The sequence below is a fragment of the Ailuropoda melanoleuca genome, chromosome 8 (genome assembly GCF_002007445.2).
Source record: "Ailuropoda melanoleuca isolate Jingjing chromosome 8, ASM200744v2, whole genome shotgun sequence".
NCBI classification, from domain to species: Eukaryota; Metazoa; Chordata; class Mammalia; order Carnivora; family Ursidae; genus Ailuropoda; species Ailuropoda melanoleuca.
The window spans coordinates 57,992,450-58,017,756 of record NC_048225.1 but is presented as its reverse complement, the minus strand read 5'-3'; the positions used below and the strand labels follow the sequence as shown (position 1 = coordinate 58,017,756).

The 25,307-nt window shown below is 41.0% G+C and overlaps 1 protein-coding gene across 1 annotated transcript in view; it reads right to left on the bottom strand.

The window, feature by feature from the left end:
• Positions 1-3,409: 3,409 nt before the first annotated feature.
• Positions 3,410-25,307, bottom strand: part of LOC100469189 (E3 ubiquitin-protein ligase TRIM22) — a 34,220-nt gene continuing 12,322 nt past the window's right edge. Inside the window, 10 exon segments of the mRNA XM_034667615.1 lie at positions 3,410-5,274; positions 5,534-5,560; positions 5,870-5,970; positions 7,190-7,212; positions 9,785-10,015; positions 10,654-10,749; positions 11,319-11,780; positions 21,367-21,548; positions 22,117-22,217; positions 23,428-23,450. Coding sequence (XP_034523506.1) covers positions 4,679-5,274; positions 5,534-5,560; positions 5,870-5,970; positions 7,190-7,212; positions 9,785-10,015; positions 10,654-10,749; positions 11,319-11,780; positions 21,367-21,548; positions 22,117-22,217; positions 23,428-23,450 — 1,842 coding nt within the window. The 3' untranslated portion in view covers positions 3,410-4,678.

Genomic DNA, 25,307 nt, shown 5'->3' with positions numbered 1-25,307 from the left:
AGGTTTGTTTTCTATGCCAGCCTAAGGTTCTCTTGGGGCCCAATCAAACAGCCAGGCCCTTTGCTATAGCCCAAAACGCAGGGAGGTTTACAGTCCTCCGCATGCCCCACAAAAACATCCCTATCATGGCTTGGGTGCAGAAACTAGTAAAGGTGTGCACAGATGACTCATCAATCCCAGTCATACATTGGGCAGTGGGGGTCATCACAACAGAAGGCTGCAACAGCCCAGAGACACCTGCCCATTGTCAGGCTTGGGCAAAGGCCTGGCTGGTGATGATTCTCTCCTTGACCGAACTCAGTCAGGCTCCTCCAACTGGGCCCTGACTTTCAGGCTTCTGGTATCCTTCTCTGCGTTGTCCAGGATCCTGCTGAGTTTTCTGGAAATTTCCACTCCTGGTCTGAACACCTTCAGCATCTTATCACCCTGGCCTGCCTTCAGCAAAAATTCTGTTGGTCATTTTAGCAATATTTACCCTTTTGGCGATTTTCTTAGTAATGTTAGTCATTTTCCATCTACTAATGTCTGACCCTGCTCCTAGGCTATAGAATCCCAGTTTCCCTTATTGTATTCAGAGTTGAGCCAATGTCTCTTCCCCACTACAAAACCCCATTGTAGCAGCCCCCCTGGAATAAAGTCCTCCTTTTCCTTACATCTTTACAAGGGTCCTGAATAGTTTATTTTCTTAAATGGTGGTGGTACCAGACCCCAAATCAGAGAGTATTATCTGTTTTTCCTTCATTTTGGTGCCAGGGATTAAGGGATCACAGTAACCAGTGCGTGGATATATAAAATACCTAAAAAAGTGCAATTCTCTTTAATCTTCTTATTGAACTCTAACCTTGGCAAAAAGCATCTGGTCCTTACTAGAGACAGAAGGGCATCCACTTAACTTCTAGTCTTGTTTATATCTGAAAGCAGAAACATCCAGGCAAAAGTGGCAGGGCCCTCTCACCACCCCTGGGGCCCAGAAGAAGGCGTGGTGCCTGGATGAGTCACAGTGGTGGCCCTCAGGTTTGGGACACAGGGAGGGAATGGAGAGCAGGTGGCACAGGCAGACTGGTTTGAGCTGAGCCCAAGCTTCCCCCAGGCTTTCCTGGCCGAGCCCGGAAGCACGTGGCTGCTGCTGGTGTTCTGTGGGGCAGCTGCTGCTGTCAGGGTCTCCGATGCCCTCTCAAGGAGGGGGCTTGCACTAAGGCAGCCACACTGCGCGGCTCTTGCTTCCTAACCGGGGCAACATCACCTACCTCCAAAGAGGATCTAATTAAGGCTCTAACATCTCTAAGGCTGCTGGGCGAATGGACCCCAAAGGGCTCCATGCTCTTTTTTTTTTTTTTCTTTCTTGAAGTGTCAATGTCTGCCTGCACTGCAGAGTGTCTGTCGGGACCAGGGGCCTGTGTAGAGTCACTCAGCTCCCAGAAGCCCACTGGCTGTTCCCACCTGGCAGAGGGCCCTGGGCAGTGGCTGGGGAAAGGCTTCCCTAGCTTTCTTCAAAGCCCGCTGGGTGAAGAGACTCCCCCGTGAGTCCCACAGCCTGGCGTTCGTGCCTTTGTGCAATCCCTCCCCTTAGAGAGAGCACAGAATTTGTGAATTCCTTGTGGCCAATGGAATGTGGCAAAGGTGATGGGCTGTCACTGCGGTGGGTAGGTGACATTATCCAAGGCTGTCTCCCTAGAGGTGCTGTCTTTCTCCTGCCAGCCTGGAAGAAGTAAGAGCCACATTCCGAGCTTCCTATGGACAGGCCCACAGAATGAAGAACTTTGGACACTCTAAATCTGAGGGTCGCAGTCCTGCAAGTGCAAGGAACCGAATTCTCCAAAACCTAAGTTAGTTTAGACGCAGACCCTTCCCTGCTCTCACCTGTATCTCCGGCAACACGGTGTGCGCCTCCCAGCGAGATGCTAAAGGACAGAACCCAGCAAAACTGTGCCCAGACCTCTGATCCACAGAAACTGCGGCATAATTGTGCATTCTTTTAAGCCTAAAATTTAAGCCTGCCACTAACTTTGTGGTAGTTTGTGGCACAGCAGGAGAACATGAATACAATTTTATCTAGTATGTTAAGTTGAAGAGGCTATTATGATTATAGGAGATGATGAGAATGAAGTTATTGTTAAAATAATCCAATATTTACTTAGAACTGGATAGAAAGAAATTTTAAAGACTGTGATTCTTCACTCAAATTATTCTATTTCTTGAAATAAAGCAAAGTCAATTATTTTAGAATGAATGAATGTGCTTTCTTAAAATCGTTTATTTCAAGTCAGAAAAGAAATCAATAAAAAAACACTAATTGGCACGACTCTAGGGCACTGCTTATGTGCTGGAAAATAGCAGGTTATGGCAAATATCCTAGTATTTAATTCCCACAACATCCCCATCAGGTAAGTTTTATTATTTTTATTTATTTGTACATGAGAAATTGAATCCCATAGAACTAAGTTAATTTGATGAGGGCCACAAAGGAGCTATATCATCATTATACAAAATTTGATCTGTTTTCAGAGGCCAGTCTTATAACCTCCAATGCCAGAGTTCATCGTCTACACTAAAGGGTGGGGATATTTTCTTCCTGTCATCTACAATAGCACCCTGGCCACAAGGAAGTTCGGCGTAGTACTGTCTATGGTCATGACCTATTTCTATCTCATTTAGGCCAGATGGATTAGTAGAAAATTCTAACGGTTTATAAACTCCTTTTTTTTTCAGTTTTTAAATTCTGTAATCTCCAGTTATAAATTTCTCCCTCTTAGGATATTTGTAAAGACTAACCAGGATAATGTTAATATATGTACATGTATTTATACAAATGATTATATATATATATATACCCATATATACCCATATGTATACATATATGTGTGTGTGCATATAGATAGATGTGTAAAGATATATACATTGATCCCACATCAGACATTTTCATTTTCATCCAGCATGGCCAAGATACTCATCTTTCTCTAATGTCCTGCAAATCTTGATTCAAATTTTGCATAGTGGCATAGCCTGCCCTAATTTATAGTGCATGCCTCTCAAAGAACAATCTGTGTCTTCACTATCCTAGGTAGTTCTATCCTTCATTTCATATTCTTTAAAGAAAAAGAAGAAGGAGGAGATGGAGAAGGATGGGAGGAGGAGAAAAAGAGAAGGGGGAGAAGGAGAAGAGGGAAAAGAGGGTGAAGGAAAAGAGGGAGAAGGATAGGAGAGAAGGAGAAGAAGGGGGAGAAAAGTGCAGAAGGTGGTAAATGCAGTGGCATACTCAGGTGTTCCACCATAAGGAAAAGGACCGAGCACCAGAAGGCTGTCTCTCATAAGCACAGCCAAGCCTAGACCTGACCATCTCAACAGGACACATCATGAAACCTCACAGTGTCTGCAGTCGGATTTTGGGATCTGAAAAATGAGACTTCCATAGAGTCAATTATTATTTTATTAAAGCAAAACCAAACCAAACCAAAACAAAACAAAACAAAAAAAATTGTCATCGATACTGCCTATATTTTTTCAGCAATAACAAATATTTATTCTTATATATAAGATGCTTAGGTAAGTGCTTCACATCTAATAAAATTTGGTTTCTCAATGTGACCCTAGGAAATAGGTACAATGTTAAACATCAATTTTTATTTTAGGAAAATGAGACCAAGAGGTGCTAAGTAACTTGTTCAAGTTTACACAGCTTGTAAGTAAAGAGACAAGACTTGACCTCAGAAACTCTGAGCACCAAAAATCTACCCTTTGTAAATATTTTAGTTATGCACTTCTGCTTTAACTCCGTCATACATAAAGGAGTGCCACTGATAAAGCAAAGCGCTCTGAAAGATTCACTACCTAGTGACAGATTCCTATGCCCTGTTCTGTGTCCTATGCACTTGGATAGAATCGATATCTTTTCCTTTGTTGGTTCCATTAAACAGCAGAGGGAATGAGGACAAGAGATGTCAGAGGAGGCACAGCAATGCTGCTCTTTCTACAGAGGGATTAGATGTGTTCTCTTTGCAAATAAGCATTCTCTCCTAATACTAAGCAAAAACTAAAAAGAAAAAAAAAGCATTCTCCCCTAATGAAAACAAAATATTAGGAAGAAAATTCTCAAGCTTTCACTGCACGATGTGTAAAAGACTGTTGAGTTGACTTGTGTTTCCCCCAAATTCATATGTTATAGTCCTAACCCCCAATACTTCCGAATGTGACCTTTTGGAGATAGGGTCTTTACGGGGTGATTAAGTTAAAATGATGTAACTAGGGTGCACCCTGCTCCAATCTGACTGGTGTCCTCAGAAAAAGGGAGATTTAGACACAGAGAAATGCACAGTGGGAAGATGATATGAATAGACACAAAGAGAAGACAGCCATCTACAAGGCATGGATAGACCCTTCCCTCACAGCCCTCAGAAAAAAAAAAAAAACACAAATAAAACAAATAAAACAAAAAACAACTCTGCTGACACCTTGGTCTTAGACTTCCAGCCTACAGAACTGTGAGACAAGAAATTTCTGTTGTTTGAGTCACGCATTCTGTGCTGCTTTTTTACAGCAGTCCTAGCAGAGTATTCCAAAACATTCTAAAATGAACGAGAAAAGAAGGAAGATGTGTTCAGAACGATGCAGATAAGCTCAGGTGTAGATGAGCCCCAGGGCAAGGGCCCCGACACAGAAGTGGGTTAGGGACTAAGAAGGTTCAGGAGCTCGGTGGGCACACGGTGATGGGGCGCTGACAGTTCCAAAGATTGAAATACGGGTAAGTAGTCTGAGAAAACTGACAATTAGAAAACTTGTAGATGAGTGACCCATGGTTTGTGACATTGAAAAATGAGACAATACGTGCCTCATAGTCTAGGAAAGTCCCAATACGACAGGGAGGAACAGGCATGAAAAGAGTCAAGACCTTGGGATCAGAGGTGGAAGACTCCTCAAAGACCTTATACTCAGATTCATTCTGTAACCCAATAACCCAGTAGCCATATTGAGGTTTGTATCTGGAGTAAACATCTGGGTGATTTACATTTGGATCAAAAACAAACCCAGAGCTCCCTTTTCTCTTGAGGTTTCTTGCTTTACTGTACACCCCGAGGATCCAGGCAGTCTTCTCAGACACATCGACTTCCCAGTAATACTTCCCTGAGGAGAAATGTTGGCAGCCCAAGATATCAAAAGCAGAGAAATCACATAGAAATATATTTTTAAGCGAGAGGTTGTGCACAGCTGTCACTTGTCTTTTATCAGCAGAAATGGCAATATTCGAAATAGCATTGACTGGCTTCAGCATCACATCCACTGTAGGAAAAATGACAGAGTCAGGTGATGAATACAGAGTAGGTGTGTCTTATGACATTGTGAGGTGGAATATCAGGAATTGACTGGGAGGAACTTATGTTGATGAGTCAGAGATGAGTAGAACACTTTAAGAACTGCTGTATGCGTGCGTGTTTGGGGAAGAACACATGAAGCTAAGGTCATGGGACCTGATAGTAACCACAACATCAGAAAAGGGACCAGAATATGGTGATTTGAAGAACCTGTAATTCCTTCTTACCCCAGTAGCGTTGGACCTCCGTCAGCTCTGAAACGAAAAGAGTTTCGATGATGTTGTTAGAAGCAAAGGAGTAAATCCTGATACTTATCTTCTCACTAGAATGGAGGGCACGGAGGGGAGCCCTGTGAGGCTATGAACTGGTGAATGAGATGATGAACCTTGATTGTGTCTACCTTGACCATTCCCCCTTAGGTCTGATCACACCTTCAGCATGAGAGATCTATCTCTCCTTGTCAGGCCTACATCTTCTCTTGTCTAGAAACAACACCCTCTCCACCATTTTGCCCTGATGCTATAAGAATTCCACACCCACAACCTCCCCCTGATTCTCCTTACCTTTAAACACTTGCAGCATCCCGCTCAGATCTGGAACTCGGAATGTACTCTTCAGTTTCTTGGAAGCAGTGTTTGGCTTCTTCAAGGTCCAGCTCTCACTCCTAGAGAAGACAAAATTGATCACCCCACACATCTGACTTGTGTCTCTGTGAGACCACTGTTTCCCTTATTTTCACTCCTCTGATGCACTTGAATTCTCTCCATCTCCACTGAATATCTTGGGGGGGGGAGCCCCGATGCCGCGACCAGAAGAAACATGTTCATGTCTACCCTTCCATTTACCTTCTGCGTGATCTTCAGAAGGTCTTCATCTCAAAGGCGCTCATGTTCCTCTTTCTAAATTTGAAAAATTAACTCCATACTCTACCTCTTAAAAATAATAAAACTAGATGAAATAATGGTGCCTTTAAAAGGTATTTGATCCCTCTAAAAAAAAAAAAGTATTTGATATATGAAGAAGTCACTGCCATCTTAGTGGTTCCACCAGGGACAAGCCAGAGATGTGAGTTCCCAAGCGGGTGATCAGTAAAGAAGCTCCAGAGCCTGGATATTGAAGGATAGGTGATCAAGTATGGAGGGCCTGTATTGAAAGTCTAGAGGGTCTCCAAAGCCTGTTATCCCGGTACAGATGTCCAGATAATAATATTTAAGGTTATGTTCTCTGGGGAAACATTACATTACAAACGTCTGGAAAAGGAGAATTTATGACAACCCAATTAATACTGGTCTGAATTTCATGTGTTTAGGAAGACCTTGATGCTGCCACGTGGGTGGGCAACTTTAGGCACAAGAAGACTATATTTTCTACAAGATGCTAAAGTGTGTAAGCAAGAAGAGATTAATTATTGGCACCTGGAAGAAAGCCACTATTCCCCAAGACTGAGCTTTTTTTTTTTTTTTTCCTTTGGAGGTCCAAATAAAACCACTAGAAAGACCTTGTTTCTTCTAACATCAGGAAGAAAAATAAATGCAAAGGAGCTGTCCTTGTGGAAGATTTGGGGGCCTGGAGAATGGAAGATAGAATCTTCTCTGAAATTAGATAGGCACCTATGATATATGGAAATGAACTGAGATAAAGACTGAGGTTTGACTAAAATGCCTAAAATCATGCTCTTATTGGTCCTGGCTCTGTGACCTCCCGCCACCCAAATTGCATTGAAAACCTTCACCTGTGATCAAAAATTTGAAACAATGTAATTCCCAAATTCTCCAGCTCTGTTAATTTTTTTTTTTAATTCTGGTTGATCCCAAGATAACTCTCGCGGCTATAATTCTGTCTTCTGTCATAAAAAAGGACCATACCTGGTCTCCCATACATACCTTTTCATGACATTAATCATATCCTGGGGAGAAGAGAGAAAACATGAATCAAGTATGAGATTGCCATATTTAGAAAATAAAAATGACTGGTTAAAATTTAATTTTATATAAATAAACAAAAATGCCTTAGTTTAAGCATGCCTCCTGCAATATTTAGGATACCCTCTACTAAAAAAATATATCATTTATCTGAAATTAAAATTTAATTATGCATCCTGTATTTTGTCTGGCAACCCTCCAAGGAGTTATAAGCCCTCCTACCTTAAAAAGTTTTATCCACCTTAGACCCCCTAAAGCCCCTTGGTATGATGTGAATATATAGATAATCAGAGTATGAAGGACAAAATGTAGAGTAAGCCTGAGATCAACCATCCCAAGGACTCATGTGAAGATGTTAGAAGGATGATTTCCAGTACTTGGGGATGGGATATATTTAAAAAGAAGATAAAAGATTTGACATTTGAAAAAAATAAATTTATGAGGAGACCTCATTAATTCATTATGCTTTTATTTATTCTAGAGACAAATAAAGGTGAAACTCATATTTGCCAGACGTCATTCCAGGCTCTGGAGAGTCAAATATAAGTAATCAATCATAACCATTCTCAAAAAGTGTACTTTCTTTTGCTGCAGGTACAAGTAAACAAGAACTTCAAACAAATATTTCTCTGGCTTCCCTCTATTCATTCTATATTCCTCCTCTACACTCCATATAGGTAATCTCCCTAATTTTTAAGCATGAAATAAGCCACAAGAACCAGCACATGAGGAAGTCTAAAATGTAACTATTTCCCAACTACTTACATTCCATTGTCCAAAATGATACCAATATCTACTCAGTCACTCTTCTAGAAACTATAATATCTTACTCTGAATTCCAATATTGTATTAAACCAGTCCAATCTATATCCTCAAAATCTTTTAGCCACCTTTTTTTCCCAGCATAGCCATTAGTTGCCTTATTTTTTGAACAGAAATGTACTAACATATTTGGTTTCCCTCTCTCCAGCCTAACCCCTCTTATACCAACAAAGACTTGCTCTCCAGTTGGCTTTACATCCTCAGATAAAGTTTTATTTTCTGTATTAGCCTTTTTTGTTGTTATTGCATATGACTAAAACTGGTTTAAATGTAAAAGAAAGAAGAATAAATTCAGGAGCAGGTGTGACTTTAGTCATAGCTAGGTTTCCAAATGAAAATCTTGTCATCAGAATCTGTGCTTCTCAAAATTCTATTTTCCACCAGCAATATTGGGTTTATTTTTAGACTCTGTATGGCATCAACTTGAATCTCCAGGCTTAAATGATAGTCCCTGATATGTTATCTGGTGAAAAAGAGAACTTCTTTCTAGTCATGATAGTAAAATTCTAAGGCATAAAAATCATTTACCTTAATTGGGTCAGGTATATATCTTAAAATAATTACTGCATCATTGGTAAACATAAAGGAATCTGATATTCTGATTTACCTAGACTTGAGAGACATATACATCCCTGATGCTATTGACTTTATCAACTCTAACCAATGCCATGGACTGAGGGTAAGGATGGTTCCTTAATGGGTAATTCAAGAGGTTGTTACCACAAAAAAAACAAAAACAAAAAAAGTAATTCAATTGAGGTTGGACATACAAATCTCTCATACAGCCCATCCCTTCACTGACTGCCATCTCGTCAGCCTTTTTACCAAATTATTTCCCCCCAAAAAGCCTCAGTATAATACAATGGTTACGATAATATTAAACATGGATGACTTATATCACATATAAATTATAATTTAAGATCAACTAAAGATCTAAATTTAAGATCTGAAAGTATAACACTATTAAAAGAAAACAAAGCGAATGATTTTCACAATATTGGATTTGGTAATAATTTCTTGGGTATGACCAAAAAATGCACAGGGAATACAAGAAAAATAACTAAGTAGGACCACACCAAAGTTAAAAAATTTCTGTGCATCAAAGGACACCAGGAAGAGAGTAAAGAGACAATGCACAAAAAGAGATAAGATATTTGCAAATTGTGTATCTGATAAGGTATTACCATAGAGAATATACACCAAATTCCTACAGCTCAGCAACAAAAAGCAAACAACCCAGTTGGAAAACCAGGAAAAGAATTTGAATAGATATTTCTCCAAAGAAGACATACAAATGTCCAATAAAGCACATGAAAAGATGTTCAACGTTATTGGCCTACACTCAGGAAATGCAAATCAAAACCACAGGTATTGCACAGTCTGGACTCAACAATAACAAGAAAATCAAATGTAAACAGAGATCTGTGTTATTTGACTAAACTTAGTGAAGAGATGCCTTGCAAATGCAAGATGACACATCCTGGGAATTTATGAAGAATATCTCTCCAATTTTTTGCACTGCCTTTTATAAATTACTAACAATGGCGATTTCCTTTGCAGTTCCTACTTTGAACTATCCTTATGACCCTTGAAATGACAGTGAAAGCATACTGAGGGGCCCGAGGCTTGAATAGAACCATGAGGAAGAAAGTTCGGGGACTCAGCAGAGAAGGAAATTTTGTCTCTGTGCTTCCCCTGAATCTCATCATGTAGGAGCTCCAACCCAAGCCTTACCTGCACCGTGTCTACTGACGACCCCCATATCTGATGCTCGACAGCTGAGATGAGCTCTCTCAAGCACTGCTTCTGCCGGGCCAGCTGGTCTTTGGCCACTACCAAGTTATCCAACACATTCACTTCATCCTCCTCCAGCTTTTGCAGCACCCTCTTCTCCTCGCTGTCCAGGATGGCTTTCATTTCATTAAACCCTTTCAGAATCCTTTGTCTCTCAGTCTGCATATGATTCTTTGGGAATGAGAAGAGAAAGAGGTAGTCAGTCTGTCCAAGGGCCTACATTGTCTGGGCCTGGGAGCCAAGACAAGAACTATGTTTCTCAGGGACTTCTCAAAGGGAGAGCAGGGAACAGGCAGTGAGCAATGACTGAGAAAGCCATTTCCCCACTATTTTCTCTTGAGTTTCTCCCAAAGGAATGAATGTCTACTTTAACAAGGCCCACCCTGAAACACAAAGTGACACCTGGATGAGGCTTGGATTACAGACACCTGTCCCGGATAATCATGCCACACTGCAGAGGAAGCCCTTCCACCCACACCTCCTAAATAGGGAACACTGGGCTTTTCTCAATGTGTTTTCTGGAAGTATTAGTGCCTCAAACTCGATGATGGATATGGGACATGGGATTCTTGAGTCACTTTTACATTGCTTTCCTCTATGCTTTCACTTCCAAATATTTGATTTCACTTGTGATATGTTTACTCTCTGGCACCCACCCCAACAGGGAAGGAATGAAATGAGGACTAATTGAGAAGCCCCCAAACTCATTAATTCTGAGGTAACAAAGAGGAAGGGGCCTCCTTGTGACTGGACTGAGGTGCTGCCCAATTTTCTGTCTCAGAACTCCCTCAGGAAATATCTCTTCCTGCCTTCCAGGAAGCTTTCTCCTCTCTGATGTCAGCTTCCCACTCCTCCATTTTCGGCTCCTCCTTCCTTAGCTTCTTCAGAGCAGCCTGGAGCTTTTCCTGTGAGAAAAGAATCATTAGAGTCAAGCTATGAGCTTTCTTAGCACCTGGATAGAGGGAAGACATCAGACTCATCTCAGACGAGACTAGGTTACAGAAATGAAACTGGTGATTAGAATCTAGGATGTAGGCAAATATCTGAAGAGGTTACGGTACTCTGTATCCCTGGGTGATGCAAGCTACCATCTCTTATCAAGAGTAACCTGATGATCTCTTTTCCTAGAGGAAGAATTGATCCTGCAGCAAGGAAGTTCCTTTCGTCTCATTGACATGCTCCCCACATCCGACCAACCGTGTTCCCCATAAACCCTTCTGGTCAAAGGGACAACCAGAATTTATCTTGGGAAACATTTCTCCACTCATCCAACTTCTCTTTGTAGCCTAAATTATTTCTGATCAAATGAAAGAATGCACAGAAATATCCTTTTAATCTCAGAAACTGAGCAAAGGGTATAGAAAGAGATCGCAGAGTTCAGTTCTATGATGACAAAGGGAAGAAAATAGTTTAAAAAAGTGAAGGATTCACTTGAGGTACCATTCTGCCCCTCTACCTTCACCCTTGGGCCTACCTGACATTCCTTGATCACCTTCTCCATGAAGAATATTTGATGACCGTGGTGCTCCACAGACTGGGCACAGCGCTGGCAAATGGCCTTCCCATCTTCCTTACAGAAGATCACGAGTTTTTCTCCATGGTGCTTACAGAGCTTTTTCTGCTGTGGGCTCATGTTCTCCCTGACTTTCTTCACTATGTTGGCCAGGGGCTGATTAGGTCGGAGATTCCAAAACTGGTATTTGCACTGGCACACTGGGCAATTGCTTTCCCCTCCTTTGTGGGTCCCTGACTCCTTGCTCTTTGCAGTGATACAAGCTTGGCAGAAGCTGTGGCCGCAGTCCAGGCTCAGGGGCATTGTCAGAAGCTCCAGGCAGATGGGGCAGGTCACATCCTTCTGTATGTTCACCTGTGCTGGAAAATCCATTGCAGAGCTCCCCTGGCTTCTTCCTGTCCTGACAACTGAGGCTGTTCTTGCTCACAGACTCCTGCAGGGCCGGGAATGTTGAAGGGACCATGACAAGAAAGGCAGAAATAGAAAAGATACTGACTATGTAGAGATTTAGAACAGGGCAAAACATTAACATACAATTAAGAAAAGAAACCCTACAAGAGGAGTAAGTCAGTAGCAAAATGAAAAGGGCTCTTCGTAATAATTGCAAACGCTTTAACTCTCAGTTTATGTTGCATGACAAATTTTAGGCAAGCTTGCTAGTTTCTCTCCTTCTACTGGTAGGACAAATTGAAGGCCTTCCTACCAAGAACCTTGTGCAACCCATTAATTGTTCCTGTCTTTATTCCCCACCGCAAACACATTCTCCATGTTAAATACACTAAACCCACCGTGGTTCTTGGGCTTTTGCACTCCTCTCTTCCTGCGTGGAGTGATCCTACCCCTGATTTTTGCATGACTCACTTTTTAAAAACAATTTTATCAAGTCATGTTTATATCAAATGCATTCATTTTAAGGGTACAATACAATGATTCTAGTAAACAGGGAACTATATAACTATCCACACAGTCCAATTTTAGAACATTTCTATCACTTGAAAGCAAACTGACTGCTATTAGCAGTCACGCCCATTCTGAACCTGAGCCTCAGGCAACCGTTAATCTTATGTTTTTATAGATTTGCCTTTTCTGGTCAATTTATAAAGGTGGAATTATAACATACGATCCTTGGAGGCTGAATTCTTTCACTTAGGATACTGCCATTAAGCTTCATCTATCCTGCCTTTCTCTCCACTTTCTTAATGTCAAAAGCACATTTTGAATTTAATCAAAAATATTTTAAAAATTTTAAAACCCACTTTCTCCCATCTATTGGACCCTGTACTAGCCCCCTGAGTAAACAACATACAGCAGACATGAACTTTGTCTAGGTGTAAGACACAGACCAGTGACTTCTGAAAAGTGAGAGGAAAGGAAAGTACACATCAAAATACTATGTAACATTGAGATCAGGTACAAGGTGTTCAGCGGTGAGATTAAGATGGAGTTTTTTTCTGAGAAATTACCAACTCCTTTCCTTAGCTCTATGCAGGGAAAGTGGAGTAGGGAGTTGAGCTAAAAAGCAATGCAAAGGTGTGTCTACGATGATGGAAGACAAGTTCTGAATCAGGAGTGGACACCAGAGTATCGTGGGGTGCTGTTGAGGTGAGAGTAAGCCATGCACACTCTGAAGAGAACAAATTCCCTGTGGCTAGAGCTCCAGAGAGGCAAGTGGCCATGGGGGAGCTGCAGAGATGGACAGCAGTCTGATCATCCAGCCTCTCTCATCAGGCTGGCCGAAAGTCTAATGATTTATCAGGAAGGTTCTGGACAGCTTCCCAGAAGTTATCAGGACAAGAAGAATTAAGGATGAGTTTCAAGAGTGTCTTCTCCCTGGCATAGCCCCTAAGATCTCTTTCCCTCCCACAAGTCCAGATAAAGACTCTTGTCTCTACTGGATCTGTCCAGGAGCTTGGGCTTTTATGAAGAGGGAAAACAGAGCTCCATCTCACAGGCTTCATTGGAGGAAAAGAGGAAGAGATTTTCTGTTTCTGGGGGGGAAAAATGTTATTCTGGCTCACCTTGGCAAGGTAGAAAAGTCAAAACTACAGAATAGAAAGAAGATGAGAGTAATTCAGCCTGGAGAAATAATGATCCCTCCAAGAAACACAAGGCTCTCAGTGTTCTTAAGTCTCCTGTTTTCAGCGGTCATGCCACCCCCAGACTAAATGCACCTACCTCCCTCCTGCAGAAAACATACAAGCTGGCTCCTTGATGAATTCAGAGCAGCTTCAAAACCACAAATTAAACTCATCCAAGCACACTCAATCTGTTCCTCCCAAACTGCCTGCCCTTTGCCTTCACAACTACCCCACAAACCTTTAGACTGAAGTGGAGAAGTCTTGACTCAGTGGAGATCAGATGCAAGTATGGGCAAGATTAACTCACCAAGCCAGAAAACTGGTCTTCACAAGGGAGGTTTCATACAGGAACTGGGTAGAAATGAAACCTAAAATCTGAGAAGGGGAAATGAAAGAAAGGAAGAAGAATGGAAACTTACAAAACAATAACAGTGGGAGGGCACCACATAGGGTGCCAGGGAAGGGTATGTTCTAGGGCCTGCACCAGCTGGGCACCCAATCACTGCATTCTTATTCCTACCTCGGCTTACTCCCGCAGGACTATTTGAGTAAGAAAAAATGTGGAGTACAATGATACAGCCTGAATACTCAGCATTTCAATTCAATCCTATAATTATTTGTTGAGTTTATGCTATATTCAAGCCCCAGGCAAGCCACAAAGGATAAAATAATTGATCTAGAAAGGCTTGACACCTGAACTCTTGCAATGCAGACTGTGATAAGAAAGAATAATCAGTTATAAAGGTCTGTAAAAATGAGCAGACATAGTGACTATCAGCAGCCATCATTGTGTATAGTAAAAACAAAATTTAAAAGTTTCTTCAGGGGCGCCTGGGTGGCTCAGGCGCTAAGCGTCTGCCTTCGGCTCAGGGCGTGATCTCAGTGTTCTGAGATCGAGCCCCACATCAAGCTTCTTCACTAGGAGCCTGCTTCTTCTTCTCCCACTCCCCCTGCTTGTGTTCCCTCTCTCGCTGGCTGTCTCTACCTCTGTCAAATAAATAAAATCTTAAAAAAATAAAAAAATAGGGGCGCCTGGGTGGCACAGCGGTTAAGCGTCTGCCTTCGGCTCAGGGCGTGATCCCGGCGTTATGGGATCGAGCCCCACATCAGGCTCCTCCACTATGAGCCTGCTTCTTCCTCTCCCACTCCCCCTGCTTGTGTTCCCTCTCTCGCTGGCTGTCTCTATTTCTGTCAAATAAATAAATAAAATCTTTAAAAAAGATAATAATAAAATAAAAAATAAAAAAATAAAATAAAAATAAAAAAATAAAAGTTTCTTCAGTGTGAGCCTATGAAGAAAATTTTTCCAAAATGTCAGTGAATCTTAGGAGTATACCAGCTAATTACCAGTGTCCATTTCTTATGCAGGCAGCTCAGAAAAGGAAGGCTTGCAGAAATTAACCAGAGTAGAACCAGATCGGTGCCTTATTACCCAACAACTAGGACGCAGGTGAGAACACGGAGGTTAATACATGGTAGTATTCCAGCATAATCTTTTACTGAGTAACACACCTCCATAATTTTTCTACCTTTCCCCATTTCCTTGGGGAAAAATTTATCCTATTTAATCTCAATCAAAGGCAGGACTGAAACATCTTGTATTTCCTACACACATTTTTGTGCCATGTACCTTGTTCTTGTTCTGATGACGTGTTCTAGATGGGGCAACTGAATGATGGTGGATCCCTGACTGGCAGAATTGCAGAGCATGGCAAACTTCACACATGAACCAATGTGAGACCCTGCCGGGCGACTGAGAGCCCGATGTTCAGTGAACTAAAGCAGAGATGTTTTGGTATTGTTTGTAACCCACAGAAATGTAAGGTAATCATGGCTTTGAAACTCCATTTGAATCACTTATATCTACGAGGCAGGAATTGAATAACATGCATGCATAATCACTGAACCATGCTGAAGGAAGTTTTTCCTAACAATGAAAAAACTTGTGATACTTTTCAAGTGCATAATCATAAGCATCTAAATTTTGTACAAGTTACGTTCTGAGAGCTGGCATTTTTTATCACCTTTGTTATCATATAATACTGTCATTGAGTATCCGTCCTCATGCAGCTCTGCTCCAAACAACGGTAAGTTTGATGAACGTTCCATAAAGGGAAGGGAACTTTTCTATGTTGTTCCTTCATGTCTCAGATCTATTACAAGGTGTTGCACGTAGGGAATGATATTTGAATAGAAAGACACACAGTTATACAACTCTAATATCATTTTATTTATTTTTTTAAAGGAAGTTTTTTTTTTTAAGATTTTATTTATTTATTTGACAGAGAGAGAGACAGCCAGCGAGAGAGGGAACACAAGCAGGGGGAGTGGGAGAGGAAGAAGCAGGCTCCCAGCGGAGCAAGGAGCCTGATGCGGGACTCGATCCCAGGACTCTGGGATCACGCCCTGAGCTGAAGGCAGATGCTTAATGACTGAGCCACCCAGGCGCCCCTCTAATATCATTTTAATTGCATTGAACATGTTAATGGGGATCATGATTCTGTCCCTTGTTGCTCTTGCGGTCAGCATACTTTCTGTGGTGCATGTGAATTCCGGTATGAACTTTGATATCAACTCCTCTGAAGAGTGTTAACCAACAATTCTTCGTGTCTTCTCTGTTTTGTTCCTAAGGTTTACTCAGCTATTTATCTCACTGCCTGTTGTTTAATCATTCTGTACCAGCGCTATCAAACCACATTACTTCCTGTGGCCTGTGTGTTTTTTTTTTTCAGACTGAAAACAGTTAAAATTCATGGGCCCAAAGTGGGAGATCTTTCATTTAGATTCCTCTGCAGCAGGAGATATAGGAAATGGAGGGGGACACAAAGCCCTAAGGAGGACTTTTTTATTTGCTGATGGGCCGAAGCACAGTAAGCTGGACTCTGGATCACAGCAACGTGGTGAGCTCCAGAGATCGACTTTGGGTGGTAGGAGAAGGAGCAAGGTTCATTCAGGTTTCCAACCAAAAGCCCATGTTTCCTTGTACTGACAAGCTCTGATTTCTTCATTGATTTTTCCCACCTTAAATTTGATGTCTCAGAGGTGGTTCCTGGGACATCAGCCCGCACCATCCTCCTCCCCTCCTACCCATCTACCCTCCCAACCTCTCACCCTCTCTTGAGTCTCTGATTCCCTCCCACCTTCTCCGGATGAATTTTTTGTTATCTCTTCTCGGCCAAGCTCAGAAACATAGAGGACCTGTCCTCTATGTAAGTGTAATTTTCAAATTATAGATTGACCCAAGACTTTACAGCCCAAAGCTGCCTTATCTCAGCCTACTTAGAAATACATATGGGGTACTGGGGTTTGAGTTTTGGAAGGAAGGGAGTTCTTGGGGGCTAAAGAGAAGGGATCCTGATTTAAAAATCAGCTTCTACACCCCATACTGCTAAACATGTCTTTCTTCACATTCCAGAAGCTCTTGCCCTCAAACAAACTTCTCACGTGAAGTCTGGAGGGAAAGTTTAGGTGTCTGAGGCCCAGGATGTGAGGTCAAATCAGAGATTCAAAAGTAGTCAAAGGATGGATATGGGATTTGTAGGAGGCATGAGAGAGGAGGAAGTATTAGGAACTCATCACCTTTGGGTCTCACAATCAACTCACCTACCCTGCCCCTGTTCACACCCCATAAATACACACACACCTGGAGCCCTGTACTCCCCTCCAATTGTCAGTAAGATTTACAGAACAAAAATAGACTATCCCAAAGTTACATCTACTATATATCTCTGCCTCCACCACCACACACCATATCGTCCCTCTTCTCCTTTCTGACCTGTGATAATGAAAAATGGGACAACCACCTTGAAAAAACATCTGGCACTTTATTATGACATAAAATATGCATTAATTCTAAAAACCAGTGAGTCAATTTACAGTATTCACTCAAAAGGGATGATAAGTTTGGATTTTGAGAGAAGTGGACAGGGAGATCTCACCAAGGCCTGCATGAGGAACCACTGCAGAAACAATTCTGGGAGAAAGGAGGGGAGAACCAGCTTTTCGTCATTCCTGAGGACTGCCAGAGTCATCAGCTCACTGGGAAGAATGAGGCAAAGGAGAAGAAACCAAAGTTTGGCCTAGGACATTGTTGAGAAATCACACAAAGTACTCTGGACTCTTTCCATATTGCCATGAATAATAATTGAGCAAAGCCAGGCAAACAGAAGGAGATTTCCAATGAAATAGAATTACTGCAGAAACAGGGGAAGATATTCATTAGTATATTCAGTTAAAGAGGCCATTATAATTATAAAATAAGACGGGCAGCTATGAAGGTGATAAGAAAAAACTCTTACAATGCTAAAGTATTTTACAATCAGATAAAATTCTTTAAAAAATCTGTAATTATTTAAGCAAGCTATTCTATTAGTTAAAACAAAGCAAAGGAAATAATTTTGAAAGTAAACTAATAACGCGTTTTTTAAATGATTTATTTCAAAGTCTCAGGTAAAGGGAACCAGAAAAATAACAGACATTATTCTAAATCACTGCTCATGTGTTAGGAAATAGTAGCAATTATTTAAAATATTCTGTTATTTAATTTGCAACATAACTCATCAAGTAATTTTCATTACTTTTTTTTTTTTATAAATGAGAAAGCATATTTCATAAAATTTAGTTTTGTTAGGGGCCAGTATGTGGCAACACCAGAATTATAATAAAAGTCCATCTGTGATACAGGAAGTGAAATACCACATGATCTCACTTCTATGCAGGGTCTGCAAGTTACACTAGGAAGTAGAAATTAGGATGGTGGTTGTCAGGGGCTGGGGGAAGGAGGAAATGGGGAGACCCACACACACATACTCACCACATGATGCATATGTTATTAGCCTGATTGTGGTGATCATTTCACAGCATATACAGTATTCAACCATCAAGTTGTGCACCTTTAATGTTTACAATTTTTATATGTCAATGATGTATCAAATGATATTTCTGTTAAAAAGTGAAAACATGATTCATTGCGTATAACATCAAAAACTAATGATGTACTGTATGGTGACTAACATAACAAAACTTAAAAAATAAAAATAAATTTAAAAATAAAAAACTGAAAACAAGTCTGCCTATGAGGTGTGTGTGTGTATCAAAAACAAAACTGGAATTGCCTTGACGGTGGTGGCAAGGATCTGAAAAATGGGGGAAATTGAAGAAAGCGCATAACGTGTGTCTCTGTATTATTTCTTACAAAGGTATGTGAAGTTACAGTTATCTTTTATTTTTTAAATATGTTGACAATTTTGGAAATTCTTCTCTAGGGTAAAAGTTTTCCTTTGGTTTTGCATCCTTGGCTGAGCTTTGCTTCCAGGTGGCAGACAGGGCCCAGGCAGAAGCATGAGTATTTAGAAACCTGGTTTTTCCAGAGGACTGGGCACGGGGCTCAAGAGAGCCGAGTGAAGGGGCGCCTGGGTGGCGCAGTCGTTAAGCGTCTGTCTTCACGTTCAGGGCGTGATCCCAGCGTTCTGGGATCGAACCCCACATCAGGCTTCTCCTCTTGAAGCCTGCTTCTTCCTCTCCCACCCCCCCTGCTGTGTTCCCTCTCTCGATGGCTGTCTCTGTCAAATAAATAAATAAAATCTTTAAAAAAAAAAAAAAAAAAAAGAGAAAGACGAGTGAAGAGAGAGATTGCAGAACTGGGCAGGGGCCCCGTCATCAAGCCTCGTTTACATAGGTAAAGGGAGCACTGGGAATTTCTCCATAGGATCCCAAACACTGTATGTTTACAAGTACAAGAACCAAATGGATCAGCTTTCCTAGATCCCTCTGGCTTTAAAATCATGAAGTCTCCTCATTTCCCTTTCCCTCCTGGAGCACGGCAGGCAGAGATGTTATCTGCTGTCCCTGACTACAGAAGTGACCCAGATGCTGGGCTATCAAAAGAAGCATGCCTCATATACTTTGGGCGCCTATAATTTCATGGTTTTGCACACTTGCATTATTATGATCTTATCACGTTTTTTGCTACTTCTAGAAGACATTTTTATATTCCTCAAATTATTCACTGTAGCAACGGGGCAACAGGAAGGCAGAGGTCAAAGGGAAAATTTAGAAGATCAATTTCCTCCAGTTTCCCTGGATGAATGCTGAGATATAGGTGTGTGTGTGTGCATGCACGTGCGTACGTGTGCACACACACACAGATTCTAGAAATATTCACCTTGGAATCCTTTGTGTCATCAAAGGTCATCCAAAGATGAGGCAGATGGGGTTCTGGGGGCAAACAGGCATGAGAACAGATACTGTTTAACCAGACAGCCCACTTTTTTTCTCCTAGCTCAACACAGCTAAAGAGAGTTGGGAATAATAATGCTAAAAGACACCGGGACCCCACCAAGCCCCAAATGAACATCCATTGCAGAGATAACTCCGCTCCAATCTCACTGAAGGAGAGAGCAGGATTTTCCTCTTCCTTCCTGAGAACTTTCAAGTCACTGCAAAAGGAAAGTTGATCAGGCAAGCAAAACACTTACCTTCACCTTTGTTAAGAAATCCCATGATTGTACCTCTCTTACTGTATCACTGTGAATAATAACTTTTTAAAGTTGGGAAAATAGCCCAAACTGAAATTCAATATCAATGAAATAGAATAACTGCAGAAAAATGAAATTAAAAAAAAGACTAGGCAGCTATACAAAAACATTTATTAGCTAAAATTTAAAGAAAATTGTAATTCTTTAATCAAGTTATTTTATTTCTTAACCCAAAACAAGGGTACTAATGTTGAAAGTAAGCTAATACGTATTCTTAAAATCATTTCTTTTAGTCGGAATGAGAGGGAGCCAAAAACAAATAGGCACCTACTAGATCCCTTCTTACACGCTAGAAAACATCCTGTTGGTTAATTTTCACAATTCTACATCAGGTACATTTCTTTTTGTCATTTTTTTTTCTTTTTATTTATTTATTTTTTACAAATGAGAAAACTGAATCCCATAGAATTTCATGAGACACTGAGACAGCTTACATTTTTTAGGAGCAAGTATTTATTCACAATTAAGACACTCAGGGGCGCACGAGTGGCTCAGTTGGTTAAGCATCTGCCTTCAGCTCAGGTCATGATCTCAGGATCCTGGGATCGAGCCCCATGTCGGGCTCCCTGCTCAGTGGGGAGTCTGGTTCTCTCTCTCCCTCTGCCCATCCTCCTGCTCTTTCTCGCACATGCTCTTGCTCAAAGAAATAAATCTTTAAAAAAAAATAAAAAATAAATCAAAGCGCTTAATGTTTATACTTAATGACATTTATTTTATCACAGTGATCCTAAGTACAGTGCAGTTTTTACACCAAGATGATTTTAAGAAAATAAACACAGCATTTAAGTACATTATTCAAGGTTACATTGCATTGTGTGGAGAGACAGGACAAGAACCTAGACACTCTGGACACAAAACTATCACTCTTAACTATTATATTTTCTCCTGAATGAAGGGTGTTCAAATGGAGAGAAGGAAGACAGCAAAAAAAAGAGGGTGAGAATGGTGCAGATAAGCTCGGTGGGTGCGTCAGCTGCACCCAAGGCAAGAGGCACTACAAAGAAATGAGTAGGCTTGTAAGAAGGTTCAAGAACGTGGTGAGCACAGAGTATGGGATCATTACATTTCATAGGGTTGAAATATGGAAAAACTATCCGAGAAAAGGAACATGAAGAGAATTTATAGATGAGAAACCCATGGTTTGTGACATGGAAAAGTGAAACAGGGCCACCCTCATAGTCTAGGAAAATTCCAACACAGTGGGGAGGGACAGGTAGGGCCAAGATTAATATGAAGGGATCGGAGAAGGACGACTCCTTAAAAACATTATATTCAAGTTGATGTGGCACCTTTTAATGCAGTAGTCATATTTGGTTGAAACCTAGGTAAACATGTTGATGATTTTAATCATGTATAACATGAAATTTCATATTGGGTTCTGGGCATTTTCCATCATATACCTCCAGGATCTACCTCCCAGTAATTTTTCCCCAGTCCAATAACCAGGGAGCCCAGGACACCATAATTGCTATCATATGTATTATTTGGTTTCCAACAGCACACACATCTCATTTGTCTTCGATCTGTAGAAATAGACAGCATAGGCTGTATTTTGGAGATGTTTGGAGTCATCTGAGCTGCAGAAAAATTGGGGCTGGGTGAGAGATATGACATGGCTTTATTTATGACACTGTGAGAGGGATCTTGGGAATAAATGGGAACTGGGAAAAATTCTGTTCTGTTCTTGGGGAGATGTGGAACACTGCAGAAGCAGAATATGTATGTATGTGTTGGAAGGGAAAAGATGGGCGTTGGAACATAAAACCTACTAGGAACGAAAAAATGAAAGGTGATGAGAACAAGGTGGCTTGATAATACTGATTTCTCCTCACCTCAGTAGTACTATATGTGTTAACTCTCAAATAATAAAAAATTATAATCAACACAAGCGAAGGAGGCAACCCTGAAATCTTTTTCCCCTGAAGATTAGGGGAAGGATTGGGGACTATGGCAAGGTAGTGAACTGGTGAAGGAGAGTGTGCCCCAGGCACCTGGCCATTCCCCACTAAATATGACCATATCATTAGCATGTGATGTCCTTTGTCTTCTCTCTCCATACCTAGAAATTGTGCCCTTTTCCCCATTACAAGTGCCCCTGCCATTACAAGACTCCCAGAGCCACCCACTTGCTCCAGTACTCCTCACCTCTAAAAGCTTGTGTTATCACTTTCAGATCAGGAATTCGGGACACTCTCTTTTGTTCCTTGAGAAAAGTTTTTGGTTTCTTCAGATTCAAGTTCTTACTCCTAAGGATGACAAAAATTGAACCCCACACTTCTGAATTTTTGTCCTTCCAAAATGACTGACTTCCTATTCACTCCATTGAAGAGCTTGAACCCTCCTCCCCAGAGACCCTGAGAAAGAGGAGAGCAGACTCTTGACCTTGGAACCAGAAGAAATGTGTTCATGTCCACCTTCCCAGTTACCCTCTGTGTGACCTTGGGAAAGTCTTGACCTCTCAGAGGCAGTTTCTTCCTTCCAAAAGTAAACCATGAACCTCTCCCTTTCTATCTCCTAGAAATTATATGAACTAATGGGTATAACAAAACAAAACTTTGGTATCTTAAAAAAAACTTAATGTGCGGAAAAGTCACTGCATAGTTGTGGGTTCCCAGGGCAGATGATCAGAAAGTGAGGCTGCAGAACCTGGCTCCCAGATGTTTGGAACATACCAGGTGTGGAAATATTGTCTGGGGAGGACCAAGATCTTTAAACTCTGCCCCCCAGTAGGGAAGCCCTCAGAATAACCTCTGAGCTTTCAGGTTTTCTGGGAAAATTCGCAAACAGAACAGAAGACACGAACACCAAACTAAGGATGGCCTTAATTTCATGTGTTAGGAAAAAGCTTGATGCTGTCAGGTAGGTGTGCAAATTTAGACACAAGAATGCTACTTTTCCGTTCTGGCTTCTAAAATATGTGACCGAGATGGATCACTAGTGTGTACTAGGGCCAAAATACTCCACAAGATTCAAGTTTGTTTTTGAAATCTATACAGAGCCATATGGAAGGTCTCTTCTATTCCCAGGGCAGAAGTTTAAATATAAGGGAACTGTCTCCAATTGCTTGGCGGTAAAGCTTGGCAGGTAAAGAAGACACGAACTTCCCATGATAAGCCAGGCACCTATGAAATATAAGTACCTGAGTCAGATACAGGCGTGCAAGGTGAATAAAATTTATGAAGTCACAGGGGTCCGCCACCCCTTATACCCAGTACTGCTACTAACCCAAACTGTGTGACTTCCCACCACCCACATTCCCTCCCATAGAACCTGGTCCATTCTCAATAGTTACAGAACACCTAAACCACGATTTGTGAACGGAAATTTAGCATATAACTACACCCAAATTGTCCTGCCCTGAGAGATATTTTATTCTAATTGATCACCACAGAACTCTAATGACTTTAAACCTCTTTTCATTGCACAGAAGGACCATCTCTGGTCCCCCACACATACCTTTCCATGATGTGATTCACATCCTAGGGAGAAAAGGGAAGACATGAGTCAAGAGTGGGAATGCAAGTTGGTACAGCCACTCTGGAAAACAGTGTGGAGGTCCCTTAAAAAGTTAAAAATTGAACTACCCTATGACCCAGCCATTGCACTACTGGGTGTTTACCCCAAAGATACAGACGTAGTAAAGAGAAGGGCCATATGCACCCCAATGTTCATAGCTGCATTGTCCACAATAGCCAAATCATGGAAGGAGCCGAGATGCCCTTCAACAGATGACTGGATTAAGAAGCTGTGGTCCATATATACAATGGAATATTACTCAGCTATCAGAAAGAACGAATTCTCAACATTTGCTGCAACATGGACGGCACTGGAGGAGATAATGCTAAGTGAAATAAGTCAAGCAGAGAAAGACAATTATCATATGATTTCTCTCATCTATGGAACATAAGAACTAGGATGATCGGTAGGGGAAGAAAGGGATAAAGAAAAGGGGGGTAATCAGAAGGGGGAATGAAACATGAGAGACTATGGACTGTGAGAGGCAAACTGAGGACTTCAGAGGGGAGGGGGTGGGGGAAGGGGATAGCCTGGTGATGGGTAGTAGGGAGGGCACGTATTGCATGGTGCACTGGGTGTTATACGCAACTAATGAAGCATCAAACTTTACATCAGAATCTGGGGATGTACTGTATGGTGATTAACACAATATAATAAAATAAAATTTAAAAAAAAAAAAAGAGGTAATAACCTCCCTACTTACAAAGCTCCATCACTTCCCCACCAACCCCGTAGTAGGAGTAAAGATGGTCCCAATGTGAGGGCAAATAAGTAAAAATAAGATCCAGGGTAATCATTCCAGAAGACTCATGTGAGGTTGTCAGATTTCCTAAAAGGTAGAAACAGCTTTGAGCATTGTAGAACTATAGCATGAAGTTTCTAGTTCTGGAAATGAGACATACGAGGAAAACAAAAGTCCCATAATTTTTTCCTAAACGCATGAGATGGTTTGAATAAGGCAATGATTCTTTCAATTATTAAATAGAAACATAAAGTGGTACGCTATTATTTGTCAAACACCAGGACAGGCTTTGGACAATCAAAGATGAGTAAATAATCATAATATCCCTCAAGACGTTTACATGGCTTTGCAGAGGATTCAAGCAAATATATTAAGTTAGGTGTTTTTCAAGTCTCTCCTCATTTTACACACTATCTGCAATTGATCTCGTACACTCTCTTAAATTCAACACACACATATGTGAACTTGATTTCCAACTCTTTGTTTTTACTCAGCTTTGTAGATGCACATTAACATATTCAGTAGTAAAGAAGCCACAGGAACTGGTAGGTTAGGACGTCTAATATGTAACTTACCATTCATGAACCAAACCATCTCCTCTCTTATACTCCACTGTTCACAACGTTATGAGTATCCACTCAGTCACTGTCCTAAAACCACAACTTTTACCTGCACTTCAGGCTCTACTGAGCAATTTAATCTATATTCTTGCTTTTGTTTTTGTTTTTATTTTTTTAAGTTTTTACTTAAAATTCTGGTTAGTTAACATACAGAGTAATATTAGCTCCGTTTAGTCCACATTCTTAACAGTGTTTAGTTATCTGATTTTCTTTATCATCTTAGGTATTGTTTTGGTTGTTTGAACAAATATCTACCAATATATTTGGTTTCCTTTACCTCAGCCTATCTTCTTTGATGTTACCGAAAACTAAGCCAACAGGTGGGTCAATAAGGGCAGGAAAAAAAAAAAGGCTTTGCTCTCTGTATTAGGGCTTTAATGTTGTACATGACAAAAAACAAAACCAGATTAGGTAGAGGAAAGGATGTGGGGGGCAGTTATAACTTTAATCAAAGCTGA